Source organism: Leucoraja erinacea, chromosome 13 (assembly GCF_028641065.1).
Source record: "Leucoraja erinacea ecotype New England chromosome 13, Leri_hhj_1, whole genome shotgun sequence".
NCBI lineage: Eukaryota > Metazoa > Chordata > Chondrichthyes > Rajiformes > Rajidae > Leucoraja > Leucoraja erinaceus.
The window spans coordinates 11289282-11309778 of NC_073389.1; the positions used below are offsets into that span (position 1 = coordinate 11289282).

At 42.8% G+C, this 20497-nt stretch overlaps 1 protein-coding gene across 2 annotated transcripts in view; it reads left to right on the forward strand.

Annotated features, from left to right (window-relative positions):
- arhgap31 (Rho GTPase activating protein 31) overlaps window positions 1–5471 on the forward strand; it is a 118234-nt gene extending 112763 nt beyond the window's left edge. For both annotated transcript variants that reach the window (XM_055644449.1, XM_055644450.1), the window contains exon 12: window positions 1340–5471. In XM_055644449.1, the coding sequence (XP_055500424.1) occupies window positions 1340–3427 (2088 nt within the window). In that variant the 3' untranslated portion in view covers window positions 3428–5471. The remainder of the gene's footprint in view (window positions 1–1339) is intronic.
- The last annotated feature ends 15026 nt before the right edge of the window (window positions 5472–20497 follow it).

Sequence of the window (20497 nt, forward strand, 5' to 3'; positions counted from 1 at the left end):
GTTCCTTCCTGCACCATCTATATGTCTTGTTTCCCACTCCCCTGACTCTCAGTCTGAAGTAGGGGTTCGGCCCGAAACGTTACCTATTCCTTTTCTCCAAAGATGTTGTCTGGCCCGCTGAGTTACTCCAACCTTTTGTGTCCACCTTTGGTTTAAACCAGCATCTGCAGTTCCTTCCTACACATCTTTGATGGATGTTTGATCAGTACTTTGTCTACAGCATATATTAATCTCTGGGCCTGAAATTCCAATACAGAGCTAGAATTCCTGAAGTAATTTCTTAAATATCACCCACAATTATGAAGTCAAGGAGTCCACACCCTCTGCCTCCACTACTGGGCAGCAGAGTTAGATCACATCTCAGGAGAAGTCTAAAGAACATCGTCAAGATCAGTTTGTCCATGCAAGACTGAGGAATGTTACAAAGTTGAATGAATGAAATGCTAACTGGAGAGCCTATGTATTTGGACGGATATGAAGAACGCATCAGGCTAGTGGAGGAGTAATTGCCATGTCCTGACCAATATTTTTCCATCAACCAATGCTAACGAACAAAGATTATCAGGTTACATGGATTTGGGTTTTTTTGAGATTTACTATTATGGACTGTCATGTTCACAGTGGTTGCAATTATGAACCAGCTGATTGGTTGTAAAGTACTCTCAGGGAAGCGATAATAAGACACTACATAATGCAAGTTCCAACTTTCTTTTGAATGATTCTTGCTGTAGGACACCTTCATTTGCGCTGAACCCCTTGGTACCTGAATCATGTGGTCATTTCACATGTACTTGCAAGAAGATAAATATTTGCATTTCTCAAGCTTGATAATGGTCACAGGATATTGATGAGCACATTGTTTGATTTGTGTCGCCAAAGAGGGAAGGCAGGATTTTTGATGCGAGCTGGCATTCATGCCGCTGCAGAACTCTCACTTCTGCAGCATAAGGTCAAACTCAGTCTGGAGTAACATCATGGCCAGTAATAACGATGTCCTCATCTCACATGACCATGTTCATTGTCCAACAGGAGCGAATGAACAGCAATGAGGAGCAGGAATCTTGGTTACGTTTCTTTTTTGTGCACTTTGATTACTCAGGTCAATTATATCCTGCAGCTGAGAGTTACCTGTGGTAATGAACCTTCTGGTCTTTTATTGTGTAGTGATCTATTTCTTATGTGTCCAAGTTACCCATATTATACCTCACACTTCCTACACATTATACCTCTTCACCATTGGCACAGTGCACTACCAGTCAATAAATATGATACACTAAATATGCTATATCTTTGTAATAAATGCAGCTTCATAAATGTTATTGTGTGTGTGTTTCTGCAGGATGCCGATTCCTCTGCCAAGCTATTTAAGGAGCATCTGTGGCCTCAAGCCAAAGAGCTTGAGATTATTGAAACTGAGGAGACCACTGGGCCTGATTTCTTTCTGGAAAAGATGGAAGAAAAATTGGATCAATCTCGTGACGACAGCCAGATCGAGTATATGTCTCTGCCTGATGCTTCAACAGCGGTAAATATTATTGGACGGCACAGAATGCACAGTCTCCCCAACCTGTTCTTACAAAGCTCCCCTCTAATGGTTGAAACTGCTCATGAAGAAATGGACTTAAACTCCACAAGTAGCAAATGTCCCAGTGAAGGGAAGAACATCAAGACACCTGATCAAGTGTGCCAGACTCAGGACATTAAATCTTTGGAGTCCTTACAAGATGCTTCCTCCAAGATGGAACTTATACGACCAATAACGGATCAAAATACTTTGAAGGTGAAAGTGGAGACTTCACCAACAGCATCTGCAGATTCAGAATTAGTCGATATTAATTCAGATATAAAGCATCAGTATTCAATTGGTTCTCCTGGATTTCAGTCTTCAGAACCTTGCATTAAGAAAACTGGACCAAGTGAGGTGGCTGTACATTCAACGCATAATCTGTCTGATGAGAAAAGAGATCAAGAGGAGCATCTGGCAGATATTCAGTCCGATCTGAAAGCTAAAACTTTGACAACCGTTGCCAGTGAGCTACCCTGTCCCAAACACTGGATGGACAACGATGCATTTAATGAACGTAACTCGCCTTCATTCGAAGTCAAAGAGGATGAGGAAGAATGTCTGGCAAAGATGTCACCAGATATAAGGCCAGAGGAGTGGCGATATGCTGCTGCTCAGGATATATGGTCCCCTGATGTGTGTACAGATAAAGTATCCCCTGACGAGCCTCCTGAATCATCATCTCAGTGTGTTAACCAAAATATTGATTGGATCAGTCAAAACCCAGAGACCGCTTTATCAATTTGCAATGATGAGCATTTGAGCAATACCTCTCTTGTAAGCAAATCTGTAACTTCCCTCAATGAAATGGAGGAAATCGCCAGACATAGCCAGCTAACTGTTGCAACAGCTGAACACAATTCATTGGCATCTTCTAAACAGGATAGTTTATACGTTGGAAACTTTGGAGCCAGTGCAGAATCCACAGCGGTAACACCTGGCACAATTGAGGGAGGTTGCTTTGCATCTGAAGATAAGACACCATTATTTGCTTCATACTCCACAGTCAACAACCAACCTTCTGTGTCTGATGAAACCCCAGTTCAATCATTCCCAGTTGGTGTCACTGCAGTTCGAACAACCTACATGATAAAGACATGTCAGGTCAAAGCAATCCCAGTCATTCCACCAAAGGTGCAGTTTACGCAGGTCCCCAAGCCTTTGCCAAAGAAGAGCCTCACACCCTCTTCCCTCCCTCTGGACAAAGTTCTAACCGTTCTGCAACCTGTTGAGCCAAGTTGGCCTGACAGCAAACAAAGACTGGATTCGACAGCAACCAATTCTTCACCGGCAGAATCTAAAGACGGGAAAGAAAATGGTCTGCCAAAGTCTCAATCACCTGAGCATGGCGGGTATGTTGTCTCTCCAGATACATCCATCACACAATCTAAACCCAGTCAAGCAGCACCAGTTGTGCAGAAAACCTCCACGGCAAATGGAGAAGATGTCCCAGATAGCCCGTCATCTTTAAGAATGGATAGATCCGTGGTGCAGCAGAAGCCTGGGTTTATACGCCACTCTCAGCACAGATCGAAGGCAGGTAGGCCACAAAGCCTCATCCTCTTCAGCCCTCCCTGGCCAAGCATGGAACGCTCTTCCCCTGGCGAGCTCAGCCATACGCCACTCAGTCCAGTGAAATCCAGCCCTGAGCCATGTACAACATCAGAGCTGGATCATTCAGCTCCAGGCAGCTACTCCCATCAACTTACTGACAGTCCGAAAGAGCCAGAGGGTGTCACCTCCGAAAACCACATGAGCATGCCTAAAAATGGGCAGCGGTTGGAGACCTCAACAAGTTGTTTCTACCAACCTCAGCGGAGGACCATGATATTTGAAAATAGAGGTGGCAGGCAAATTGAATGACTAATTTTAAATGATCCACATATTTCAGACAGCTTACATAAGATTTTATTTGTTTTGCCTCTTTTCATATTCTTCCTCACAAGCTCAAATGTCGACCACGGTTTTAAAATATGCTTCAGAATATGGAGGTAGAGAAGGTTAAATATCCAGACTTGGGCAAGGTAAAGAATATTAGGCGAACCAGCTTTAGATGTTACAATTGCTAAGCCTTTAATAAAGGGTGCTTCCTTCTAACTTTGCAATGCAACATATACCTATGATCAAATCTATGATCAAGTGAGTGGAGGAAATGTAAAATATGCTAATTAACAGCCAAGTCGTTCCTTAAAATGAACATTTTGTAAGCTCCCTCAGAATTAAAACTGTGCCTTGAATCTGTGGGAGCTGATAACAGCAAACAAAATCAGTCCCACTGAAGAATCATCTCTCATTTTAGCCTGATCTCTACAAGGGGTACGTTGCTATAATATTTCTTATATTTTATAGCAAGCCTTGTAAGAAAAAGATTTTACCTGATGTATTATAAGTGTGGAGAATGCATTGTTGATGGTTATTGCACTTAATGATCGACTTTCATGATCATTGCAAACCATGTTGTTTTATTATTGCTTACTGTACCTATTACTCTAACTAATAGAGCAATGTAAATTCAAATTATATCTCCTTACAAAATTTTATTGATTTCGTTATACCTCACATAAAAGCAAAGAATGACAAATTAAGAATTAAACAGTCACTTCTGACCAAAGCAGAAAATCTATGTTAGACGTACTACTGTAATATTTATCTAAATACAACCATCTCAGAGAATAGACATCAGTGACCCTGTACATTCTTTACCATCTCAGTTTCAATGTTTTATGATCCTCTCATCTGTATTGAAATTATTTCTACAATGTCAAATATTAAATGTAAGTATTTTTTGTCCAGTAAGAGAATTAAATTGTTTGAACAAAAATGTACTCGTAAAATGTTTCATCATTCCGAAAAGCAGAAAATCCTGGAACTGCTCTGCAGGTTGGGCAGCATCTGTGGAGGAAAAAGCAAAGTTAATGTTTCAGGATGAGGCTTCTTGTAAATCACAAAGCAATGGGACACTCTCCCTCCTCTCAAGCTAACAGATCAGTACAGACACCTTAGCTCATCCACTCATAACTATCCATCAGAGCTGCATGTATTATCCAGCTGAAGCCTAGGACTGCTTTCCGTTTATTGCATGTCCCAGTTCCATTACCCAACGTTACCATCTTAAGGTGGACCAACAATGGCAATCTCTGTGGGCCAGTGGATATCAGGTAAGGTCAGAATGTTTCTGTTATTAAATAACAGGCTAAAAGCCATTGCATCGATACACATGTTAAAAGCTTTTACCAATCAAGCAGACCTGGCAAGGATGGCATTAAGCTTCAAGTATTCTTGGAGCGATAATACCAATTTCCAGCAACATCTCCGAGTCCAGCATGCATAATGATTTATTTGAAATGTGTTATATTGGCATTTAACATCCCATTTTCTGCTGAAGCAAAATTCAGCAACTAATGGAGTGAGAATCAAACCGTATCTGTACCTGGTGGCACTGTTTAGATTGTTATACCTACTGTCAGAATTATAAACCACACCTGTTATTAAGTGGATTTTTGATTAAAAATTTGTGACTCAAAGTAACTTTAGATGTTTGTAATACTGCTACAAATATACTTCTCCTCACACCCTATATGGGTTAACTTTAAATGCATTTCAAAACAATTCTTATATACTGTAACTGGGTTATTCAATTTTTGTCACGTGTGCCTAGATACAGTGAAGTTCCTCTTTTTTGCCTAGTGTTCAGTACAAATTTTACTTTACAAATGCGCAAACATAATTAAGTTCAGGAGTGCAGGAGGAGTAGATGACTCTAAAACAGTAAATGTTTCTGCACCATTTTGTATGATTCAGGTCCAAAGTTATAAAAATGTGAAGTGTTAACTTGGTCATCAAGGCCGGTTGTCCTGGCGATGGCACTGCGTTGGAGTTGCAGGGTTAGCCTGGCCAGGCAATGTTGTTGTCATTCTCCATTGCCCATTGTTGCTCCGTGCCGCTGCAGGCTGCATCCACTCCACACGCTCGGCCCTCTTGGAGTGGAGTCTGATCCTCTTGAGCCCTAGGCTGTTGCAGGGCCTCCCGCGGCCCACTCCACCGACACCTCAATCATGTCGACCCGCGAATATGCGTCCCTTGCCTCACGAGGCCTTCATCCAGCATCCGTGCCCAGGGGCGTCCCCTGCAGCTGATCTCAAAGCATCCAGAAAATCTTCGAGGACATGGGGGTTAAGACCCCAGCCGCTTACTGACACCATTGTTTCCCTGCGTCCGCTGCTGCCTTGAATCACCCTTTATTGAGGGATATTGATGTCTTCGTCACCCCAACAGCACCTCAGGTAAGGAAGGTCCATTAGTGAATGTCCAAAAATACATCAACCCTCCAGTTGAGATCTATTCCTGCATCTGAATTCTGTTCCATTCGCAAGCCTCAGCAACTATGATCTTTTATGTGTCATTGGTTACACAACGGACTTCGGTTTCAGACTGTAGAAACAAGGAACCGCAGATGCCAGTGTACCAAGGAAAGACACAAAATGCTGGAGTAATTCAGCAGGTCAGACATGGATAGGTGGCGTTTTGGGTCGGGACCCTTATTCAGGATTGTGCTTTCTATACTGACTGAGAAATAGATCTGCGAGCAGACCAGCAGGAGTTGCTTCTACCATATCCCAGGAAACTGGAATGATGAGACAATATTTAGGGATGGTCTGGTGTCGACAATTAACATTCACAACACTCAAGCTCCCAGTAACAGCCAGCCATCACTAACAAGGGTGGATCTAACCACCCACAAATGAAATTTGAATACATTGCCACAACATTAGCATTTGGCATGGAGGATTGATGCAAGGGAGGCATCGTTGTTGATCTAAAACTTAAGTAGGCCAACCACATTAATCGTATAGCTACAAGAGCAAGTCAGAGGTTGGGTTTCCTGCAGCAAGTCCTGCAGCAAGTCACTTACATCCTGCACACCCAAGCCTTTCCACCATGTTCAAACCCGATGGAGCTCCACTAACCTAAACGAATGTAATTCTAACAACACGGAAGGATCTCCACACTGTTCAGTTCAAAGAGCCCACTTGATTGAAACCTGTATGTTTATTATTGGCACATGGACTAAGATACACCGAAAAGCTTTGTTTTGTGCTATCCAGTCAAATCAAGATGAATACAATCAAATACACAGGAACAGGGAAGAGGAAAATACCAGAGTGTAGAATATAGTGCTACAGCATTATAGCTTTATAGTTGCCGAGAAAGTGCAGATGATAAAAAAAATTGCAAGGTCCGCATTGAGGTTGGCTGGAGGATCGGAAATACACCCTAGCTTAAGGTAGGACCATTCAGCAATCTGATAATAGTGGGAAGAAACTATTCCTGAATCTGTTGGTACGTGCTATCAAGCTTTTGTATCTTCTGCCTGACGGGGGAGTGGAGAAGAGGGAATGACTGGAGTGACAATTGTCCTTGATTATGCTATCCTGCCACCCATCCAAAATATTAATTCCCTGCAGTAACATAACTAAACTGTGTACCATCCACAAAATGCCCTGCATTTACCGGCCCAAATTATGCAGAAAGCACATCCCCATCCAACTGCACATGATTCTGTTTTGGAAATGTATCACCTTCACTGTCTCTTGGTTTAAATTATGGAACTTCCTCCCTAACAGCACCGTGTGTGTAACTTCACCAGAAGGACTGCAGTAGTTCAAGAGGACTGCTCACCATCACCTTCAAATCCTTAAAAATGAATAAATTAAGGAAAAGAACAAAACTTGCTTGCACAATGTTACTGAGAAGATGAGACCATGAACCAGAATTGCACATGGCTCGTTGCTTGTGGCATAGCTCAGGCAGGTGTAGCTTTCCAAACTATTTGTTCTCCCACAAGATAAATCACTTATTGTTCCCAAACATTCCTCCTCATATGTTGAAAGCAATAAGTTCCATGCGCTCAAGTTTTTACAAGTTTAGTTTAGTTTAGAGACTGCGCGGTAAACAGGCCCTTCGGCCCATCGAGTCCGCACCGACCAGCGATCCCCGCACATTAACACTATCCTACACACATCAGGGACAATGTACACATACACCAAGCCAGTTAACCTACTGACCTGTACGACTTTGGAGTGTGGGAGGAAACCGGAGATCTCAGAGAAAACCCACATGGTCACGGAGAGAACATACAAACTCTGTACAGACAGCACCCATAGTTGGGATCAAACCCGGGTCTCCGATGCTGCAAGCGCTGTAAGGCAGCAACTCTACCGCTGCGCCACTGTGGCTGCATGAAAACAATATTTGAACGTGTGAGGGAGATCATTAGATAGCCACATGCACACAACTTCAATGGTCAGCATAAAGAGGTTTACTAGGCACACACCCTGTTTAACACTAGCCTAAAATCAGTGATGACTACCCCAGCCTTCACATACTCCATTACCCAAGGGAGAAAGCAGAGAAAATGGAAGAATAAATATTTAACTGCTAGCCTATAATTTGAAGAGTTATAATCCTTGCTCAGTTGCCCAGAAGTGTTTAGAATATATTATCAACTCTGATAAATAACAATATGACAGAGTGGAGAAGGTGGAAATGCTTTGGTCGATGGTTTTTTTCTATTAAGCCTGAGCTTATTTTAGTTTGATTTCACCATGACCTTCAATCTCGTATAAGTGCTGCCCTCAAAACTCGGCAGCTGTGCAGATTCATGTGAGATAACCAATGATAAAACTAGACTCACACACCACTAGACTGAGGTTGCTGGATGAGGAGAGTTCTTCAGGCCTGGATTTTCTAGATTTTAGAAGGTAATGAGAAGATAGTATTGAAACTTACACAAATTCTTATAGGGCCAAACAGGGTGGACAAAGGGAGGATGAAATGTCTAGAATTGGGCGGGTCACATTATCAGGATTACCCGTAGGCTGTTTCAGACTGAGAAGAAGAAAAATGTCTTCACTCAGACGGCAGTGAAGCTATGGAATTCTCCAACCCAGAGCATAGTGGAGCCTCAGTCACTGTGTTAATTCAAAAAAAAGATGGATATTAAGAAAACTAAGGGACATGGGGATAATATTGGAAGATGGTAATGATTTAGTAGCTCAGCCATGACGTTAATGAATGGTGATGCAGGTTTGAAGTAATGGATGGCCTAATCCTGCTATTTCTGATGAAAGATCTTCAACATAAAAGCATTAACACCGTTTCTCTTCCCATGGATGCAACTTGTTCTGCTGAGTATTGCCTGCCTTTTCTTTTTTTTTACTCCAACTCTTATTTCTTATGCTCTTATTTTCATCGCATCCCAATATCTGTGAGACTTTTTCCCCAGGATGAAACAAATGAGATATACATCTTAACGTTTACAATACGCATAACCTCTCGAAAGCTTCTTGCTGTGAAAGCAACATTTCAGACGAATTAGAATCCAATTATAAACAAGAGTTTTTGTTCTGCAAATCAAGACTAGCAGAAACATTCTACAAAAAGGTCCTGACCCGAAGCATTGCCTGTCCATTCCCTCCAGAGATGCTGCCTGAGGCGTGGAGCAAGTAAAGTTTGTTTCACTGATGGCAAAACAATTGTCACAGTTCTAACTAAAATATCTTAAAGTTCAGTTCAGTTTTGTTTAATGTCACGTGGACAATAAACAGTCCTCGTTTCCAAGGACAGTGAAAAGCTTTTTTGTTTTAAACAGGAAAATGTTGTATGTCTGCAGTTGCCATGGGGAAGGGAGTAGGTACTGGAGGTAGGGCAGTCGACCAGACTCTCACAAATGTTCACTTTGTTCAGTTCTGTTTAGTTTATTGCCACGTGCACCGAGGTACAGTGAAAAGCTTTTATTGTGTGTTAACTAGTCTGCAAAAAGACAATACATGATTACAATCAATCCATTTACAGTGTATAGATACATGATAAGGGAATAACGTTTAGTGCAAGGTAACGCCAGCAAAGTCCGGTCAAGGATATTCCGAGAGACATCAGTGGTAGATAGTAGTTCAGGACTGCTCTCTGGTTTGTGGTAGGATGGTTCAGTTGCCTGATAACAGCTGAGAAGAAACTGTCCCTGAATCTGGTGGTGTGCGTTTTCACACTTCTACACATTTTGCCTGAAGGGAGAGGGAAGAAGAGGGTGCGACTCGACCTTGATTATGCTGCTGGCATTGCCGAGGCAGCGTGAGGTGTGAATGGAATCAACAGAAGGGAGGTTGGTTTGTGTGTGATGGTTGAGGCTGCGTTCACAATTTACTGCAATTTCTTATGGTCCCAGATGGAGCTGTCCCAAACCAAGCTGTGATGCATTCAGTGATGCATCCTGATAAAATGCTTTCTATGATGCATCTGTAGAATGCACCATAGAAACCATAAAAGCAACATTATGAGATAACCAGTTCTTAAAATGCTGTCCTTTTTTCCACATACAAGCAAGAAATGCTTTGAATACTTAGCACTTCAGGGAAACACCTGAGGAAGTCTGAAGAAGAGTCACAACCAAAATGTCACCTCTTCCTTCTCTCCAGAGATGCTGCCTGTCCCACTGAGTTACTCCAGCATTTTGTGCCTGTCTAATTGTTCAGCCTATTGACCTTTTTATCAGAATCAATGGCTGTAGGAAGGCGTGCAAAGTTCAACAATTACCGTTCTGAAACGCACTAGTGATTGTGCTTACAAAAAGTGTGGGAATTAAAACTTGAGAAGAGGATACGATTCTCATGTCAAGAAAGACAATTGGAAGGAGAATGTAGCGGACCATTGATTGCCTAAAGTTTGCTCAGATGTGGAAGAGCGTTGCGTTGGGGAACAGTTCGGGACCAGTGATCACAATACCATTAGTTTCAATATAATTATGGAGAGGGTCAGAACTGGACCTAGGGTTGAGATTTTTGATTGGAGAAAGGCTAACTTTGAGGAGATGCGAAAGGATTTAAAAAGAGTAAATTGGGACAGTTTGTTTTATGGGAAAGATGTGGAAGAGAAATGGAGGACATTTAAAGATGAAATTTTAAGAGTACAGAATCATCATGTCCCTGTTCGGTTGAAATGAAATAGTAAAAATTGGAAAGAGCCATGGTTTTCAAGGGAAATTGGACACTTGGTTTGGAAAAAGAGAGAGATCTACAATATTATAGGCAGCATGGAGTAAATGAGGTGCTTGAGGAGTATAAAGAATGTAAAAAGAATTTAATGAATATTTCAGAATGAGCAACATAGGAAATAGAATCAGCAATGGATCACCATTGTTACGATTCCTATATCTGATCCACTTTCTCAATGGTCTCAATGTCCTCTGATTTCCTTAGCAACCATAAATTTGCTGAGAACCAGTAAAGGATTAACAATTAGAGGAAAGAGCGATGGAGATGCTTAAGGTAGAAAAGGCTGGAAATATACAACATTTATGGGAAGAGTGAAACACTGAGTTAAATTTATGAGTCACAGAGGGCTGTGGAGGCCAAGTCAGTGGATATTTTGTAAGGCAGTTAGATAGATTCTTGATTAGAACAGGTGTCTAGGGTTATGGGGAGAAGGCAGGAAGATGGGATCACGAGGCAGAGATCAGCCATGATTGAATGGCGGAGTATACTCGATGGGCCGAATGGCCTAATTCTACTCCTATAACCTGTGAACGTGACCTTCCATGGGAATGAATCACCAGCTGTGCAAAATCATAACAGCAGGCGTAATTTGGAATTATGACAGAGAGAGGCTAAAGGAAGTATATGGCACCAAGGAGGAGACTGCCCAATTAATCTCCAAATTGATCTTATTACAGTATGGAGGAAATCTAACCACAGAGAATGTGGAACAAGAGAGAGGGACCATGAATCTGGAACCAGTAAAGGATTAGTTTGCACATGATCATACAACTGTGGGCTGGATAGGGTGGAGATAATTTGTGAATTCTCAACTAAACAGAAGATGGGAGGACTAGTTGCAACGACAGGTAACACCCAATAAGTTTAACTCCTTGCTCTTCGCAAGTGTTGCTCAATGACTGACTGTGCGCTTCCAGCAATCTCCATGTGGCATTCAGGCTCCCAACATTCACTGGTTTTTTTCCCTCTTTTCCTTTCTTAATTTTTAATGGAGTCGACCGAGTATCTCAACAATCAACTGAAAGGACATTGTGGAATATTCAACAGATCCCTGAGTGTTATTGAACAGTAGTTGCCTTTCTTTTGGAGAGGAATGGGAGGAATGCAGCCAAACCCATCTCCTGACACTGCCTACAGTGTTGCAATCTGATGTCAGGTGAAGTCAACAAAGCCTTCATTTTAAATGAAATAGCCAAATGAACAATCACCACTTAGAAATTCTTCAATATTTAAAACAAACATTTCTACTTGCCAATTTTTAGGTTGGTATATTTATTATAGTATCGTCCAAAACTATAAACTTCACCTGAAAACACATTACTTTTTTCTTTATTGACTCAACCTTCATTTAATTTCAATGATTTTAACGCAGAAGTAACCATTTCCAAGTGATGCTTTCTGATGAAAGATGATTATCATGAAACGTTAGCATAATTTTTCTCTCTCTCTCTCTCTCTCTCTACAGATGTGGCCTGTGCTTGGTCACAGAAGGATGCAAGTTATGGGCCATGCCCGATAATGTTAGAGCCCCATCTCCGATCAACAACATTACATACTCCTCACTATCGACTCCATATAATAATAATAATAATAAATTTTATTTATGGGCGCCTTTCAAGAGTCTCAAGGACACCTTACAAAAATTTAGCAAGTAGAGGAAAAACATGTAAGGGGAATGAAATAAATAGTATAGACATGACTAGTACACAAAGTAAAGACAGAATTCAATTCAAAACACAATGTGAAGCAATTAATGCACATATGACAAGGGAGGGGGACGTGGGGCTAAGGATAGGCAGAGGTGAAGAGATGGGTCTTGAGGCGGGACTGGAAGATGGTGAGGGAATTGTGGATCAGTTGGGGGAGGGAGTTCCAGAGCCTGGGAGCTGCCCTGGAGAAGGCTCTGTCCCCAAAACTGCAGAGGTTGGACTTGTGGATGGAGAGGAGACCGGCTGATGTGGATCTGAGGGACCATGAGGGTTGGTAGGGGGAGAGGAGGTCAGTGAGATATGGGGGGGGGCCAGATGGTGGAGGGCTTTGTAGGTGAGGACCAGGATTTTGTAGGTGATCCGGTGGGAGATGGGAAGCCAGTGAAGTTGTTTGAGGACTGGAGTGATGTGATGCCAGGATTTGGTGTGGGTAATCAGTCGGGCGGCTGCGTTCTGGACCAGTTGGAGTCGGTTGATGTAGGTGGAGCTGATGCCAAGGAGAAGTGAGTTGCAATAGTCCAGTCGGGAGGAGATGAAGGCATGGATGAGTCTTTCAGCAGCGGGAGGTGTGAGAGAGGGTCTGAGTTTGGCGATGTTGCGGAGATGAAAGAAGGAGGTTTTAATGACATGGCGGATGTGAGGCTCATGGGAGAGGGTGGAATCAAAGATCACGCCAAGGTTGCGGGCCTGGGGAGATGGGGAGACAGTGGTGCCGTCGATGGTGATAGTGGGGTTATTGATTTTGCTGAGTGTGGCTTTGGAGCCTATGAGGAGGAATTCTGTCTTATCACTGTTGAGTCTACACATCACGCTGCCTCAAGAGGGCAGCCAATATAATCAAAAAGCTTTTTAATCCCGGTCACCCTCTTCTCTCCACTTCTGTCGGGCAGAAGATACAAAAGCTTGAAAGAAACATAGAAAATAGGTGCAGGAGGAGGCCATTCGGCCCTTTGAGCCAGCACCACCATTCATTGTGATCATGGCTGATCGTCCCCAATCAATAACCCGTGCCTGCCTTCTCCCCATATCCCTTGATTCCACTAGCCCCTAGAGCTCTATCTAACTCTCTCATAAATCCATCCAGTGATTTAGCCTCCACTGCCCTCTGTGGCAGGGAATTCCACAAATTCACAACTCTCTGGGTGAAAACGTTTTTTCTCACCTCAGTCTTAAATGGCCGCCCCTTTATTCTAAGACTGTGGCCCCTGGTTCTGGACTCGCCCAACATTGGGAACATTTCTCCTGCATCTAGCTTGTCCTTTTATAATTTTATATGTTTCTATATGCCTGAACGTGTCCAAGAAATCCTGAAATGGGAGGGAGAGGAGCCTGAGGTTGTGGTACATATAGGTACATATAGGTACCAACGACATAGGTAAGAAAAGAGAAGTAGTCCTGAAAGAAGAATTTAGGGAGTTAGGTGGAGAGTTAAGGAGAAGGACTGCAAAGGTAACAATCTCAGGATTACTGCCTGTGCCACGCGACAGTGAGAGTAGGAATGGAGCGAGGTGGAGGATAAATGCGTGGATGACGGACTGGTGCAGTGGGTATGGATTCAAGTTTCTGGATCATTGGGACCTCTTTTGGGGAAGGTGCAACCTGTACAGAAAGGACGGGTTGCACTTGAACTCGAGGGGGACCAATATCCTGGCGGGGAGATTTGCAAAGGCTACTGGGGAGACTTTAAGCTAGTATGGTTGGGGGGAGGGACTCACATTGGGAAAGCTAGCAGTCAGTGTGTGAGGCAGGAGGCAGAGAATGGTAGCACTCTGACCCAAAATGTAGGGGAGAGAGAAGAAAAAGACAATAAACAGAGAATAAGAGAGGGTGGGTTTCTTAAATGTGTATATTTTAATGCTAGGAGCATTGTAAGAAAGGTGGATGAACTTAGAGCCTGGATTGACACCTGGAAGTATGATGTTGTGGCGATCAGTGAAACATGGTTGCAGGAGGGCTGTGATTGGAAACTAAATATTCCAGGATTTCGTTGCTTCAGGTGTGATAGAATTGGAGGGGCAAGAGGTGGAGGTGTTGCATTGCTTATCAGGGAAGATATTACAGCAGTGCTTTGGCAGGATAGATTAGAGGGCTCGTCTAGGGAGGCTATTTGGGTGGAACTGAGAAATTGGAAAAGGGTAGCAACACTTATAGGGGTGTATTATAGACCACCAAATGGGGAGCGAGAATTGGAAGAGCAAATATGTAAGGAGATTGCAGATATTAGTAGTAAGCACAAGGTAGTGATTGCCATTGCATGCCATTCTCACAGGGAGCCTTTTATTTCTACTTTTTCTTTCCTGTCTGCCAACCAATTCTCTATCCATGTCAATACCCTACCCCCAATACCATGTGCTCTCATTTTACCCACTAATCTCCTGTGTGGGACCCTATCAAAGGCTTTCTGCAAATCCAGACACACTACATCCACTGGCTCTCCTTCATCCATTTTACTTGTCTATCTTCGGTGTAAATCAGCATCTGCAGTTCCTTCCTACACAATAGTAGTGCTAACATGCTTTTGGCAGCTGAATGGTTAAAATTAATGCCTTCAGTTCTTAGATATTCTCATTGGATTAATTTATTGATGTTATGCTTTGTCCAGTAAGATTGCTTTCTGACCATGGATTTATAAATGAGTAACAATATAAAAATAAAATGTATTTTTGTTAGTAACAAAATGCAAAAAAAATACCATACTGCAACGGCCAGTTTGACCAGGGTCTATGTGGAACACAAGTAATCCAAAGAAGCCATGCATGAGGAAGCTGCTATGAAGCAACCAAGCTCACTGCATGGTTTCTGCCAAACCAGTCTGGCCTGTCGAGCAGCATAAAGTTGGTTGTCAGTGTGATGTTGGCAAGCCTTGCACTGCTTAAAATTATCTACTGCGTTCCTATTCACATCCTCCAGCACATCAAAGGGAGGAGAATGTAATGGGCGATAACGCCCATTCAACTCTGCATTAACATCATTTCATGACGTTGGTAGGTTTTGGTTTTCTCTTGGAAAAGGTTGCACTTGTGCAATATTTCCCACCCCATAAAGAATCCACTCCCTCTTTTGTTAAATGTCAGTTTGATTCCACAGACATAAGACTTACTGAGACTTCATGAAAGTATAAAAGGGATACATCTCCAACCAGAAGTGTAAGTAAAAAGCAAAGGAATAGCACTGATTCCATTGCTCATTCAAAGAGCCTGGACAGGGACAAGAAGCCTTCCCCTATTTGACGCAAGGTGCTGAAGTTAATTATATAACTTGTGGATCAACAAGAACATCAACTCTTGTTGATTCACACAATGACCTTTCTGTTCTGACCCTCTTGCATTGCCAGAGTGATGTCAGTGTGACGGAAGAACAACACCTTATTTTAGAAAATGGGTGCAGGAGTAGGCCATTCAGCCCTTTGAGCCAGCACCGCCATTCAATATGATCATGGCTGATCATCCAAAATCAGTAGGTAGTCAAAAATGCTGGAGAAACTCAGTGGGTGAGGCAGCATCTATGGAGCGAAGGAAATAGGCAATGTTTCGGGTCGAAACCCTTCTCCAAAATCAGTACCCTGTTCCTGCTTTCTCTCCATATCCCTTGATTCCTTTAGCCCTAAGTGCTAAATCCAACTCTCACTTGAAAACAAGCAGTGAATTGGCCTCCACTGCCTTCTATTCCACTTGAATAGCTTACGACCAAACGGTATAGATGTTGAATTCTCAAATTTTAACTAACCCTTCCTTCTCTTCCATCCCCCCTCCCCCCCCCCACCCCCCCCCCCCCCCCCCTCCCCCCCCCCCCCCCCCCCCCCCCCCCCCCCCCCCCCCCCCCCCCCCCCCCCCCCCCCCTCCCGCCCCCCCCCCCCCCCCCCCACTACTTTCCTCTCCCTAGCTTCACAATCTTCAAACCTGTCTTGCAACTATTGTTCTTATATCCAACCTTTGTTTCAACTACCTGCCTGTCAAAAAAATCCCCCTCATCTGTGTCGACCGTTGTCCCTCTTCTCCCCCATTCCAGCTTTCTTCACACCCCCCACCCCACCCCCACAATTAGTCTGAAGAAGGGTTTTGACCTGAAACGTCACTTATCCATGTTCTCCAGAGATGTTGCCTGACCTGCTGAGTTATTCCAGCAATTTGTGACCTTTTGTACATTAACCAGCTTATGCAGTTCCTTGTTTCTACTTGTGTAAGAAGGGCTGAACCTTTTTTTTTCGCCTTCCGTCACAGTAAGGAATGCGGAGGAGTCACTGTGGTGGACGTTCATGTTAAAATGTATTTTTTACATTTATAGGCGTTTACAGTCCGAATTGCCTCTGGGAAGAAACTCAGCTTCTCCTATTGTATCTACTTCTGCCACCAACTCTACAGCACTTTCCAAACATCTACCACTCTCTGTGTAAAAACACAACCTGCAAATCACCCTTCACTCGCTAGAATTTGACATTTCCAAGTTGCAGAAAAAGAACCTGACTATCTGCCTTATCCATGCCTTCATAATGTTATAAACTACTTTCAGGCCACGTTTCGGGTTGAGACCCTTCTTCAGACTGAGAGTCGGGAGAAAGGGAAATTACAGATATAAATGTAAAGAGATATAGATCAAATGAATGAAAGATATGCAAAAAAGTAACAACGATAACAAACATGGAAGGTTTGGTCAGGTAACAGGATGCTTATGTCAGGAATGACAATTGGTATCAAATGATTCCTTTGAAGTTTGGAAGAGATATCACAAAGAACACTGTTTAAGAAGGAACTGCAGATGCTGGAAAATCGAAGGTCGACAAAAATGCTGGAGAAATTCAGCGGTTGAGGCAGCATCTGTGGAGCGAAGGAAATAGGCGACGTTTCGGGTCGAGACCCTTCTACAGACTGATTCAATCTGAAAAGTCTACAAAGAACAAGTTAGATGGGCTAAAAAGGGAACATTTGGCAAGCAGGACTAAGGAAAATCCCCAGACCTTTTGTAATATGTTAGAAACAAGGTAACTTGGGAAAGAGTAGATATCCATGAGGAATAATAGGAAAATATACAAGCGAGCAAAGGAATAAGAGCAAAGTTTTAAATAAATAGTAGTTCTCATCGATATTCACGCTGTAGGAAGAGTTATGCCCCCGTCCCACTTAGGAAACCTGAACGGAAACCTCTGGAGACTTTGCGCCCCACCCAAGGTTTCCGTGCGGTTCCCGGAGGTTGCAGGTGGTTGCCGGTAGTGGAAGCAGGTAGGGAGACTGACAAAAACCTCCGGGAACCGCACGGAAACCTTGGGTGGGGCACAAAGTCCCCAGAGGTTTCCGTTCAGGTTTCCTAAGTGGGACAGGGGGATAAGGGTAGTGGGTACACTGATATTCTGGAATGCATTTGGTGCCAAGGAGGGTGTGTTAAAGGGATGGGCACATCAAAGCACCCAAATCACCAGGATCTATTCCAGGATGTTATGGGAAACTAATGAGATTTCTGGGGTTCTGACAGGTTTTTACATCACGTGACATACCAGAAGATGGAAAATGCTGTTCCCTAAATTAAAAAATGCAATAGGAATAAGCCAGCAAACGAAGGGCCAGTGATTCTCATAATAGTAGGGAAATTAACTGAAAATAATTCTAAAGGACTGGATTTATATTCATTTGGAAAGGTAGAGATTAATTGGAGATTAAGGCTTTGTGCAGGGAAAATGCAATCTTATATTGAATTACTTTTACATAAAGATAAGCAAGAATATTGATAGAGGATATATGTGGTACATATAGATTTTGGCAAGGCTTTAGACAAGGTCCTGCATAGTAGGCTAGTCGAGAAAGTTAAAGCATATGGGGTACTGGATGTGTTGGCAAGCTGGATCCAAAATTGCTTGGTGATAGGAGATTGCGGGCCGTTTCTCTGACTGGAAATCTGACTATCCATTGGTGTACCAAAGGGATTGGTGTTTTGACCTTTGTTTGTTTGTAATACGACTTGGATGGGAATGTAGGTGAGATAAGCGACTTTGTTGTTCAGTTTCATTTAAGTGATACAGCATAGAATCAAACTATTCAGCCCGATTCCACACCAACCTGCGATCCTCGCACATTAACACCATCCTACACACACTAGGGACAATTTACAGCCATACCCCACCAATTAACCTACAAACCTATATGTCTTTGGAGTGTTGGAGACCCAGGTTTAAGGTGAGGGGAGAAAGATTTACAGAGGTTTTTCAGCATTCCCCCCCCATACACACACAAGGTAGGGGTTATCCAGTATGAGCTTAACTAAGAGGCAGATACAAATACATGGTTTAAAGAGTATTTAGACAGCTACCCAGATATGAAAGGAGAGCAATGGGATTAGATACACTTCATAATCAGTATTGATGAATTGGGCCAGTCTGTTGCACAGAACCATGACTTGGACAATATTCATGTATAGTTTGTAGTATATAATCTATGCCAAGGGCCAGCCAATAACCTTCAAGAGAAGATAACAGGCTATGACAGAAATATTTCAAATGGCATTAGAAACGGGAATAGTGCCGGAGGATTGGCGTACTGCGCATGTTGTTCCATTGTTTAAAAAGGGTTCTAAGAGTAAACCTAGCAATTATGGACCTGTTAGTTTGATGTCAGTGGTGGGCAACTTAATGGAAAGGATACTTAGAGATAATATATATAAGCATCTGGATAAACAGGGTCTGATTAGGAACAGTCAACATGGATTTGTGCCTGGAAGGTCATGTTTGACTAATCTTCTTGAATTTTTTGAAGAGGTTACTTGGCAAATTGATGTGGGTAAACAGTGGATGTTGTCTATATGGACTTCAGTAAGGCATTTGACAAGGTTCCTCATGGGAGGTTGGTTAAGAAGGTTCAATTGTTGGGTATTAATGGTGGAGTAGCAAGATGGATTCAACAGTGGCTGAATGAGAGATGCCAGAGAGTAAAGGTGGATGGTTGTTTGTCAGGTTGGAGGCCAGTGACTAGTGGGGTGCCACAGGGATCTGTGTTGGGTCCACTGTTGTTTGTCATGTACATCAATGATCTGGAAGATGGTGTGGTAAATTGGATTAGTAAGTATGCAGATGATACTAAGATAGGTGGTGTTGTGGATAATGAAGTAGATTTTCAAAGTCGACAGAGATTTATGCCAGTTGGAAGAGTGGGCTGAAAGATGGCAGATGGAATTTAATGCTGATAAGTGTGAGGTGCTACATCTTGGCAGGATAAATCAAAATAGGACGTACATGGTAAATGGTAGGGAATTGAAGAATGCAGTTGAACAGAGGGATCTGGGAATAACTGTGCACAGTTCCCTGAAGGTGGAATCTCATGTAGATAGGGTGGCAAAGAAAGCTTTTGGTGTGCTGGCCTTTATAAATCAGAGCATTGAGTACAGAAGTTGGGATGTAATGTTAAAATTGTACAAGGCATTGGTGAGGCCAATTCTGGAGTATGGTGTACAATTTTGGTCGCCTAATTATAGGAAGGATGTCAACAAAATAGAGAGAGTACAGAGGAGATTTACTAGAATGTTGCCTGGGTTTCAGCAACTAAGTTACAGAGAAAGTTGAACAAGTTAGGTCTTTATTCTTTGGAGCACAGAAGGTTAAGGGGGGGGGGGACTTGATAGAGGTCTTTAAAATGATGAGAGGGATAGACAGAATTGACATGGATAAGCTTTTCCCCATTGAGAGTAGGGAAGATTCAAACAAGAGGACATGACTTGAGAATTAAGGGACAGAAGTTTAGGAGTAACATGAGGGGGAACTTCTTTACTCAGAGAGTGGTGGCTATGCGGAATGAGCTCCCAGTGAAGGTGGTGGAGGCAGGTTCGATTTTATCATTTAAAAATAAATTGGATAGTTATATGGACGGGAGAGGAATGGAGGGTTATGGTCTAAGTGCAGGTAGATGGGACTAGGGGAGAATACGTGTTCGGCACAGACTAGAAGGGCCGAGATAGCCTGTTTAAGTGCTGTAATTGTTATATGGTTATAACCACCTATCCTTGATATTCAATGATAAATAATTATGACTGGATCCTAACCAGCCTGGAAGGAGACTGGGTTGTAGACCAGCAATAAGTATTGCAACTCTGAGCTGTCAGTATCTGGACATCCTGTGGCAAGCAGGTGGTTGCCAGAGGTTGCAGGTAGTGGAAGCAGGTAGGGAGACTGACAAAAACCTCCGGGAACTGCACAG